The sequence below is a fragment of the Hemisphaericaspora subhashii genome (genome assembly GCF_019202705.1).
Source record: "Hemisphaericaspora subhashii strain CBS 10753 chromosome Unknown scaffold195, whole genome shotgun sequence".
Lineage (NCBI taxonomy): Eukaryota > Fungi > Ascomycota > Pichiomycetes > Serinales > Debaryomycetaceae > Hemisphaericaspora > Hemisphaericaspora subhashii.
The window spans coordinates 800-12,119 of NW_026057473.1; the positions used below are offsets into that span (position 1 = coordinate 800).

The following is an 11,320-nucleotide window of genomic DNA, read 5'->3' on the forward strand; positions in this document are numbered from 1 at the left end:
CATTCTTTTACATTCGCTTCATTAATTCAACCATTTTTATTTATTTATATTTATTTAATAACTGTCTGTCGGATCTCATAATAATAGCAACAACAACATCGACTACAACTTACTACGACAGTAACAACAGCAACGTTTTTTTAATTTTAATAATAATTTTTTTTGCCCTTTACATTTTAATAAGAACTTAGGCATATTTTTGTTTTAAAGTAAAAAACATCAAATAAAAAAAAATTAAAGCAAACAGACAGACAGACAAAAATAAGAAAAGAGATAGATTCACAGACACACAGAGAAACTTATTATTATATATGAAGGACCATTTTGTATTTTTGATTATTATTATTATTTAACTAAATCACTCCAGAAAGAAAATTGCATATTCACATTCGCTTAATCATATATTGAAGAAACTATCATCATGTCTATAATAACAGCAGCAGCAACTACTGCAGCTGCAACAGGACCCACAACCAATAACAATGGCAATAGCCTAGCCACACCATCCATGCATAAACGAACTCATAGACATAAACGATCTCAAGCAATATCAGGTGACTTTGATGCAATGGGATTAGGCTTATTTAATTCACCACCATTAGCTTCTTCACCTATAAATATTCATAAACCACAACGTCAACAAGTACATTTACCACAACTGCCGCCATCTTATCAATCTCCAATTCCAATTCGCAACAACCATAGTAATGATGCACTATTACTTCTGCTGGTTAATAAAGTAGATGAAGATATGGATAAAGAGAATAATGAATTTGATAGATATTATCAATTTAATAATAAACAAGATTTCACTAATGATCCAACAGATGAACAATTTGCATTTCCTAATAAAGTACATACCCCAGATTTATTATCACCACCACCAATACCACAACAACCACAACATTCATTTCCGGTTTCATCTCCAAGGTCTCTACCTTCAACTTCACCAAATTTATCTAAAAAATATAGTATGCATTCTTTAAATTCACCAATACGGCTTCAACATAGAAGAAGTGCATCTCATGTTACGTCAACCAATCATAGCAATAGTAATAATAATAAGATTCCACCACCACGTTTCTTCTTGACTGAAGAAACTACAATGAGTAATGGAAATATCCCAAATCCAGTCATTGATTTAGATGAAATCTTAAATGTAAATTTAAATCTTAATGACAATAAAGAACAACCACAATCGGTTAAGAATAGACATATCCGTACTGAACTGCTTCCTGCATTTTCTTCACAAGATGAATTCTTAGGTTCTCCATTTATAAAACAACAACCAATTGTAACTCCTTTCTACTCGGCTACAAATTCATTCAATAGTAATTCAAGTATATTTCATCAACCAATTAGAGAAACATTACCTGCTGAACCAATTGTAGAAGAAGAAACTAATCATTCAATCACCATGGAAGAAATTGATCAAGTGACGGATATTTTAGAAGAAGATGAAAGCGAAGAAGAAGTTCAAGAAATGTTACCTGAAGAAATTGAATCATTTGTAGAAACCCCCACGATTCCAGCCCCATTACCTCCACCATTAACCCTCGGGGGAGGATCGAATTCAAGTTTTTATCAAATAACTTCGGCAAATAGTTCAAATTCAAGTCTAAATCCATCCAACCCCAAAATCACAATCGAGAAAACATTATCTAATTCTTCAAATGGTTCATTCTTTGATAATAAACGTTCAGCAGCTAAAGCAAATCGGTATCAAAGTTTTTATGATCAATCTAATCGAATCTCAAATGCAATGAAATTATCTTCAAGTACAGATAATGTTCACTTAATCAGAACCGATAGTAATGGAAGTGGAAGTGGGAATGGAAATGGAAATGTAAGTGTTGGAGGTAGTGGAGTTATTAATGGTAATGCTACACCCCCATTGGATACATCGTCAAATTCTGCCCAGAATGGTTCAAATAAGTATTTAAATCATTCATCATCATTACCAAGTTTGAAAACAAAGAGATCACTTACGTCACATTCATCAGGTGGTGGCGGTATTTCTGGGTCTGGATTTTCATCATCATCGGCAACAAAATTTCCACCACCTCCATTATCATATTCCATCAGATTTGGAGAATTTAGAAGAGCATCTCCATCGACTTATAATTATGAAGCATTGGCTAATTATTATTATAATAGTCAACATCAACATCATCATACTTCGAAATTAAGTAAAGATACTTCTGATATTCATATTGCATCACTAAACAATCACAATCGTGATAATATTAATAAATCTCCAAGTCCAAAGAAACAACATGGATTTAATTTTAGTCCAAATAGTTTAACCTCAGATCTTTCATCAGCCATGAATGATACAATCCATTCAACTGAACAATCATCAATGATTTCCGGGAATAATGAAGAAGAAATCACGCCTAGGACGGATAATTCAAGCGGTGAATCGATTTGTGAACCTGAACCAGAATCAGAAGTCATGATCAATGTCGAAAGAGTTGCCACTACCACCCCACCACCTCCTACCGTTGGATCAGAATTGACAGCACCTTGTACGATTGTAATCACAACTCCAAAAATCAATCATAGTCCATTTGACGAAGCTGATGAAAAAGGTGGATCTGATTTTATTGTCTCCAATCATGAAATAACCCTAATGAGTCCCCACAGTACTGTGAATAATGAAACAATCGTGCTTGATATTGATTCGGTGGCAGCCACAACAACTACATCAAGTAATAACGTCAGTGTAACATCCACTCCTGAAAGTCGTAGGGCTAGTTCATCATCATCACCATCAACCACCCCAAAGAGAAGTAATAATAGTTCATCATCGTCGATTTTGAGTGCTGGTTCGAAATTGCCGAAAAGACCAGTCACGCCGGCGGAACTTCGGATTTTGAGTCAGACCCAGATTCCGGTTTTTAAGAAGGGGTCGAAAAAGCTGAATCAAGTGAAACAAGTCCAATCCCAGCCGGAAATTGTTGCAAGATGTGCACTTCCCCAGATTCAGAATGAAAAACCAGAACCTCACCCGCCTGCTGTGAATAAACCCAAGAAACAATCACGACTGGTACATAATTTGAAAGCTCAACCACCAAATAATGAGATTATTCGTAGTCGACAAGATATCGAAACCCGAGTCAACACTCCTGAAGAAAAAGGTGGGATTGAATATATGAATAAATTAGAATATAAATCCCGTCAACAACAACAACACCATAAACACGATCATAATTTGGTCGTTCCCACGCCGTCGCATACACAACAACAACGGTCGAGAAGAAGGAGTTCAATTGCGTCATCGATAAGGTCGGGAAGCTCTTGGATTAGAAGGAAATCGTCGGCTGCGTTTGATCTTAGTCATGAAGGTGGTGGAGGAAGTCCTAGTGCTGGTGGAGGAGGGGAGGTTGATGATGATGCGAGGTCGGTGAATAGTATAGCGTTGTCGATGAGGAGTATTAGTAGTAAGAGGAGTGTTAATAAGTTGGTTAATTGGATAAGAAAACGATAGAAGAAGGAGAATGTGGTTTTTGCATTAGTTTTCGTTTTGTATAATATGTTTTATTTATTTTATATGATCCTTTTAGTTTAATTAGAAAACGTTATTTATTTATACTGTTTTTCCAAATGCATATTTCATTGTAATTTATTATTGATAAACTTTATTAAAAGCCATTAATGGGATGTAGAGATCTAAACATCTGACCAACTGAATTGATTCCCATATTCATCAGTATACACCTTCTCATCTTCCATATAACATCCCATCTCTTTTTCTGTTCCTCTCTTACAAAGCGTTTTCACCAACCCATTACTCAACATCCTCTTTCTCCCAATCCGAACCATCCCCAGAATTTCACCTTCCTCCTCGTCACCATCATCCTCATCCTCCTCATCCTCATCCTCCTCATCCTCATCAAACTCAACCTCCCCCGTCTCCTTATCCCAGACCAATCTCCTCGCATACACATCAGTCTCGATAATTGGCAAATATGTAAATATCCTAGTAGTCCAATTCTCACTAGTGGTACACGCAACCGTCATATCCAACAATCTCGCCTTCGCCACTTTTTCCAGCACTTTACTCCCCATAGAAAGTCTAATCGAAGTTAGGTTCACATATGTCCCCAATCCAATATCTCCACCAATTCCCAAAGAGACCTGTGCCTGGACTTGGATTCGATTGGTGAGTTTAATCGTTCCTTGTCCTTTTCCATTGAATGAAAATGTGTCTAAACAGGGTGTGAGTGGTATAGCATGGTTTAGTCTCGTGAGGGTGGTGTTGGAGTGTTTGATCTCGAGGTAGGAGAGTTTGGATAGGGAGTCGGGGTTGATTAGGACGTCGTCATAGGGAACGATGGTGGTGCGCTTGGACAGGATTGATATTACTGATTTGGGATTTTTCGATATGATTTTGATGAATTTGGTGGGGGAGAATGATTCGAGGGTATGGTAGGAGATGTCTGTGAGATGTTGGGGTTCATCTAGATCAATGACTATGGTGGGAGGGGCTAGATTGGGAGGAGGTGGTGCTACTGGTTCATGGCTGCAGATGACTATATTTAGTAGTATTAGTAGGACTAGATAGCTGGTCATTGTTATTTCGTTGTTCAGATTATTTCTTCGTGAATGTTCTCTTTCCATGACGCATGATAAACTTAGTTATTCAAGGTGCATAACAAAAAATTGGTAAACAACGTTATATGGTAAGATAACATTAAGTATGAAGAGATCTAACGTCCCAAGTAGACCAAACATAATCTACATTTTTGAGATTGAGGTTGTTTAATAAAAAGCAAAGAATTGCAACATTTTTTGCAGCCAAATAATTTTCTAAATAAATAAACACACACACACTATTTAATCTATAAACAGTAGCAATTATAATTCCCAATGTTTCATTTCTTCTTGATCTTTATTATAATCAATTAAACCATTATCACATAAATTAATATTCATCTCATTACACAAGATACATTCTTTTGTTAAAATATCATCTAATTCTCGTTTATTAACCACACTTGGATCTCGTTTAAAACTTTGATAAATCTTTTTAAATTTATAATTTAAATTTGGTAATTTAAAATAATTTCTCATTAAACATTCTTTATGAAATCCATGATGACAATTGGGGAAAAATATAAAATTTTGTCCAACTAATAATTTATTACATAAATGACATGGTTCACCTGGTTCAATTATAGAATAGATTTTGGCTTGATTGGTGATTTTGGTAGAATCACGGACTTGTTGTTTTAATTTGGATGAGATGGTTAATGATTCTTTCATTTCCATTGAAAGTTGGTTGATTTTGTTATTGTATTGATTTAATGAGTTTACGATTTCATCCTTGAAATTATTGATCATGATAGTTTCGGGGAATAATGGTAATAAGTCTTTTAACCCAAGTACATTATTGGTATTAGTTCCTGAATTGGATAATTGTAAGATATATGTCAAGACTTTATTTAGTTTTTTCACTTGAAGAGCATTTATAGCATCTTTATCGGATTGGTTACTGGCACCAGTTATCGAATTGGCAATATCATTCGTTAAGCCTTTGATAGGATTTGATTCCTTAGAATCTTTCCGAGTAGGCTCTTTGATCTCATTACTATCACCCTCATCCTCATCATCAATGACAGGAATCCCCACTTTTCTTCCCTTACATACCCATTCAATCAAATGTTTCGAAAACCTAAGCCATAACTTCTTCCTCTCACTATAACTAGCTTCCTCCAATTTTATTCTATTAAGAAAATCTTCTTCAGGTTTATGATTATCATCATCACCATGTGCATAATAATGGTCATTTTCCTCATTATATTTCAATATTCCAACTTCTTTATTCTTATTGATATATTCATCATATTTCGTGAGGACAAATTCACCCAAATTAATCAAATCATTATTTAATGCAAGTTCCAAAGCTTGATCGAATAAATTTAATTCTTGAATTAAGATGAATATTGCGGGTTGGTATGCTTGATGAGAAATACATAATCTTAGGATGAAATATACATCATATAGTTGTGATTTTTTGGATTTTGTATCTAATGCGGCATAGTTTATAAATTTGGTGATTTGTTTGTTGATTTGGGATTTTGATTCTTGGTTTTTATAAGTGATTAATAATGATAAATAATAATTATTTAACTGTTTACTTTTGTATCCTTTTTCATAGATTATCTTTTGCATGAATTGAATAGCATAATTATCAATTATTGGAACATGGGAATTTGATTTACAATATGTTAAAATTGCAGGTAAGAATTTATCAAAATCCATTGTATCTGAAATATCTTGGCTTGAACTTAATCGTAACCAACTATCGATTGAACCCTTGGGATAATTCAATAATAGAACCGTTGAATATTTATATATCAATTCCTTCAAATCCTCCATCTTAGAAGATGAATATATCTTGATAATAACTTTATTTGAATTTTTCCAATCTCGAATATCAATATAATATTTAAGTATAAATTCATAATCTTCAATCAATTCAGCATAATATAATAACTTTTCTTTACAATTCATATCATTCATGATTTCATATACAGTAGCTGGATCAAGATGTTTATAGTTTTTATTTATAAATTCTTGAAATATTTGATTTAATTGATCAAGGAAATTTTCTTTATGAATTCTTAATTGGGTTTGAACTTTGTCCTTTGACAATTCATTTTCTAATCGATGAATTACTCTTAAGGTTAGCTCAACTATCCAACTTGATAAAACAACCATTCTAACTTGATTTCGTTCAATATCTTTTGCAATGGAATACTTCACCAAAAGATACTCAACTAGCAAACGTTCCGAAATTATACTCAACAAAGAAGATGAATTATCAATTAATGTCAACGATGATACCGATGAGGAAGCAACCGCATCCAATTTGGAATGTGAACTTATATCCAACAACATTAAACAAATCTTTTCAAACGGCTCAGTCAGTTTCGCCAATATATTAATCCCCTTAACTTGCAATTTAATGAAATCATCATGTAATGGAGATTTCTCTCTATCATTCTTATCCTCCACATCCAAAGTATAATCAACCCCGAATCCTCCTTTTTGTAATAATTCATATCCTTGTTTAATCAATACCAAATCTTTCTTAAAGAAATTATTTTCTTGATTTTCTAAACATTTCAATGCTTCAACATATTTCCCTATTTTATAATAATCATACCAAATCAGAATTGATTCATTTTGAATAACTAATTCAAATATTGAATTCTCGGTATATAACCAATAGGTATGAGACAGATAATCTGCAGTTATTCCATGGATTCGTTCACCTGGTGATATGAATTGTTTTAAATTTAATTTAATTGGTGGTTTTGTTAATGCCAATTTATTAAATATAACCAAATTTTCAGAAGAATGCGTTAATCCAACAAGATGATGATCAGTTAGGAGAATCTCGTGTAATGTCCCTTCACTAAATGATAGGTTATCAACTTGTGATAATTGGATTTCTTGATCATTGGAATATAAATCTTGAGAAATTGGATCAAATATGATAAATTCTTGAGAATTTGTTGCAAATACCATTCTGGATTTCGATTTTGAAAGACTAAGTGGAGTAATTTGTGGAGAAGTGGATTTGAATACTTTGATTAATTCATTATATGAGGTATCAAAACAATCCCAAGTGTATAATTTATTATTTGAGACCATATTTATTTGTGATTTGTTATTGGAGAAAGTTAGACCTTGCAATGGATGATCTAATTTAAACACTGATTTCAAATACTTATCATCACGTTTCTTATCTTGAGTAGTTGGATCATGTGGCTTTATTGACCCAAGATATATTGTACCATCTTGTGCACCTATCAATAAGGTTTCCGTTGGACCAATAGTTGATGATGTTCCTCCAGATGATATCATTGACGGATCAGTTTCTCCTCTTGGAAATGCAATTTGTGTGATATTTATCCCTTTAAATTTAGGTAATGGTTTAAATGAAGTATAATAATTATTTAAATAAAAATAATTAAAATCATTAGTTTGAACAATTAAATGAAATCCATTTGGATGTAACCAAATATTCTGTACTTTTGTTAAGCCTGTACCAACAGTTGGTATTTGATATTTCTTAACTTGTGAAGGATTATCTAAATCAATCTTATAAAGAGTTGAATGATCAAGTAATAAATACATAATATCATTCTCTACCAACAATTGATTCAATTTATGATTGATATTGAATTGTAATTGAACCGGTTCTATATCAAATGTTGGATGTTGTAATTGATTATAGATTGATGCTTGTTGTTGATCTAATGATGTTGTTGTATATGAAGAATTCAATGATTCCGTAGGAGCAAATGTCGGACTGCCCCTTTGCTTGCCATTGCGTGACATTGTATCAAATGGGGTTGATATAGATAAATTGTATTACTAGTGTTATTAGTTAGTAGATATCTTTCTCGCTAAAGAGCTGAATGGTGTTTTGGTTGAAAATGGTAAATGTCGTTTAGTAATTTGATACGAACCAAAAATGTCTCTTAACTTATATGGGGAACGACATTGTACGCTACCATGTTTCAAATGACGTTAGTTTCTTCCCAGGTAATCCCATCCCCATGGATAAGATCCTATAATCCACTATCTCTTCCCTCCAACCCCTTTCCCCCGAAGCAAATTCAAACCTACGATAATCTATTAGGAGACCGATCACAGCTATTGAAACCAAATTCTTTCCAATTTTTCTATCACCATAATTGAAATCCTAGATCAAATTCTAAAATCACCACAATTGAAATCTTTGATTAAATTCAAACCTCACCACAATGGAAATCCACATCAAATTCGCAAACCCATTGTACTTGTTAATTCCAACCTAGATTAATACAAACCTTCTTTCGTTGAAATCAGAATAATATCCATCACACAAACTATCCATTGGTCAGGTGGTTAATCCAGTATGAAAGAAATAATTCAATCCATTGAAATCCAGTCAAACTTTCTCCAAATTGTATTGCCACCAATTTCTCGTTTTCATTGGACTCCACTTGTAATTCTTCCCAATTGATCCATCGTCAACAGCAAAAACTCATTGAATTCCTAATTTCATTACTTATTCTTTGTCATTTCCAACCTTAGATTAAGACAAACCTTCATCCATTTAAATTCAGATAGCAAACCCATCACACAGAACTAACCATTGGTCAGGTGGCTAATCAAGTATGAAAGGCTTAATTAAACTGATCCATGAAATCTAGCCAGGCTCTCTCTAAGTTGTCTATGGTCATCAATTGTACTCGATGCTTTTTTTTTTGTGTGTTTTAATACAATAGTGGGAAAATTTGATTTAAAAGTAATGATTAATGTATCATGGCGGGTGATGGAAAGATAATGGCCTCGTTTACTAATAATAGTAAACAGGACAATGAATATTATTATTGAGGAAATAGGATGAATGATGGTTGAGATTGATTTGTGGATCCTGAGAGCCGATTATTCTCTGTGGTCTAATTTTATTTCTGTGGTTTAATTGCTCCAAATGGGCCCCATTTTCTCTCTAACAACCATACATTCCTGAACATTCAATGACATAAAGGCTTTTATTGGATTGATGAGATTGGTTTTGAATGAATTAAGTATATTATTGAATTGGTGAGTTGTTCTTTGTGGAAAGTAAAAGAAGAAAAGAAACGGAGAACAATTTTAATTTTTTCGCAATTTGGGCGTCTAAAATATTGCTGCAAATTTTTGGAACAAACACAAAAAAACAAATCGAAGAATCTAGACCCATGCAAAGAGACCAACATAAACCAATTCTAGGTGCTAAGCATAACGGTTAAGGATATGTAGGAAGGTCAAGTTTCTAGCAATACCTTTCTCTTTATGATCTATGAAATAATCAGTACAATTAATCTAACAAGGTCATTCTCTGTTGGAAAGATGATGTTTAAATTGGTATATCAGTCGTGTAAAGCATCTATAAGTTACACCCCATGTATAAGTGAAGAAGGAAAGATAACATCAAGGATAAATTATATTTCACTATCTCCTACCCATCCATCATATCAAGTTGACTGACTAGCTCAGTCTTAAACAGATCACTAGTACTATTCATTTAGTCTTGGTAGTTAAAAGAAACCATTGAATTTTGCAACACATTTTTTTTCACATCCAAATTAATTAATGATAAATTCTCATGGCTAGCTTATTTTAAAATGGATTATTAATTCATTTAGTTAAAGCTATACACTACTTAAGAGCTAATATGAGGTGGCGAGTACTTTACTCTCGTCGTTGTCACATTTTGCGAACCTCACCTCTGGTGTGCAGGAGACGATACAATACTTTTTACCAGGGTATTAACAAATATTTGCAACAATAGAGATCGGATGAATTACTTGATATTATACAACAGAGAACTTTGAATATCTTCTTGCGATGATATATCCTCCAACCCTTTCTTCTAACTTGAAAGCGTGGGACAAGATCGCTTGATCCGATGTGCGGTGACACCGTTTCCATTGCTACTTGAACAAATCTTCATTGTGAACATACATCATCACAAGAAGACATTAAAAGCTATCACCCTGAGGGGAGAATTCCGTTATCTTAACTTATACGTATCCACTGGGAAAACGATTCAATGCTGTTTCGTTAAATTATCTAGAATTTTCCTTTGAGAACTAGGGTTCGAAGGATAAACACATTATTAGACTTAAGATCCATATATAGATCTTGATGCACCATACTAACAAACTCTTCATAAAGAATTCGAATTCCTTAGGTGATATATTCAACCATCTTTAGGAAGTTTCAATCCAAAAGGAAATCTGATAATACTTCGCATTATCAGATCTTTCATCTTGATAGTTAATATACCGAGCCCATCCTTTTACTGGATGCTTTTTATCGTAGGGGAACAGAATTAATTGGTTTTTCGGTGTACTGCCATTGTAGTAATACAATTTACTTCATTTTACACTTAATGTTAGCGCAAACTCTAATTCTCTACAATAGCATAGCCCTTTTCTTTAATTAATGACCTTGTTTAGTTTAATTAAATTTCGTAATGGGCTATGCTAATTATAAAATGAAAAGTGTGAGTGATGATTCCATGTATTTTTTCTGTCTAATTAACCGATTTTGTATCATATTCGTATTCTCTCCCCCTTTATAAAAATATTCTCACTCGGTGTTAGATCCACTCACCCACCATCCCCGCTAATTAATTAATTCTGCTGGCTATCTCTTTTTTTCAACTTAAAATTTCATCATCCACTTTTAATTACACACATACCCTCAATTGATAATAGTTACACACTCAATTGATACTTGTAATAAACAACGATGAATGTTTTAAAAT

At 33.3% G+C, this 11,320-nt stretch overlaps 3 protein-coding genes across 3 annotated transcripts; 1 reads left to right on the plus strand and 2 right to left on the minus strand. All coding sequences in view use genetic code 12, as the record gives it.

Annotated features, from left to right (window-relative positions):
* Window positions 1-421: 421 nt before the first annotated feature.
* On the plus strand, window positions 422-3,490 carry J8A68_006091 (uncharacterized protein; the record flags this gene model as incomplete). The annotated part of the gene is made up of 1 exon (XM_049410228.1): window positions 422-3,490. One exon carries the CDS (start codon window positions 422-424, stop codon window positions 3,488-3,490), a length of 3,069 nt encoding a protein of 1,022 aa, XP_049260630.1.
* Window positions 3,491-3,672: 182 nt separating this feature from the next.
* On the minus strand, window positions 3,673-4,575 carry J8A68_006092 (uncharacterized protein; the record flags this gene model as incomplete). Its single annotated transcript, XM_049410229.1, has 1 exon — window positions 3,673-4,575. One exon carries the CDS (start codon window positions 4,573-4,575, stop codon window positions 3,673-3,675), a length of 903 nt encoding a protein of 300 aa, XP_049260631.1.
* A 285-nt stretch (window positions 4,576-4,860) lies between these two features.
* J8A68_006093 (PEP3) lies at window positions 4,861-8,355 on the minus strand (the record flags this gene model as incomplete). The annotated part of the gene is made up of 1 exon (XM_049410230.1): window positions 4,861-8,355. The coding sequence occupies one exon, from the start codon at window positions 8,353-8,355 to the stop codon at window positions 4,861-4,863; it is 3,495 nt and encodes a 1,164-aa protein (XP_049260632.1).
* Window positions 8,356-11,320: the final 2,965 nt, after the last annotated feature.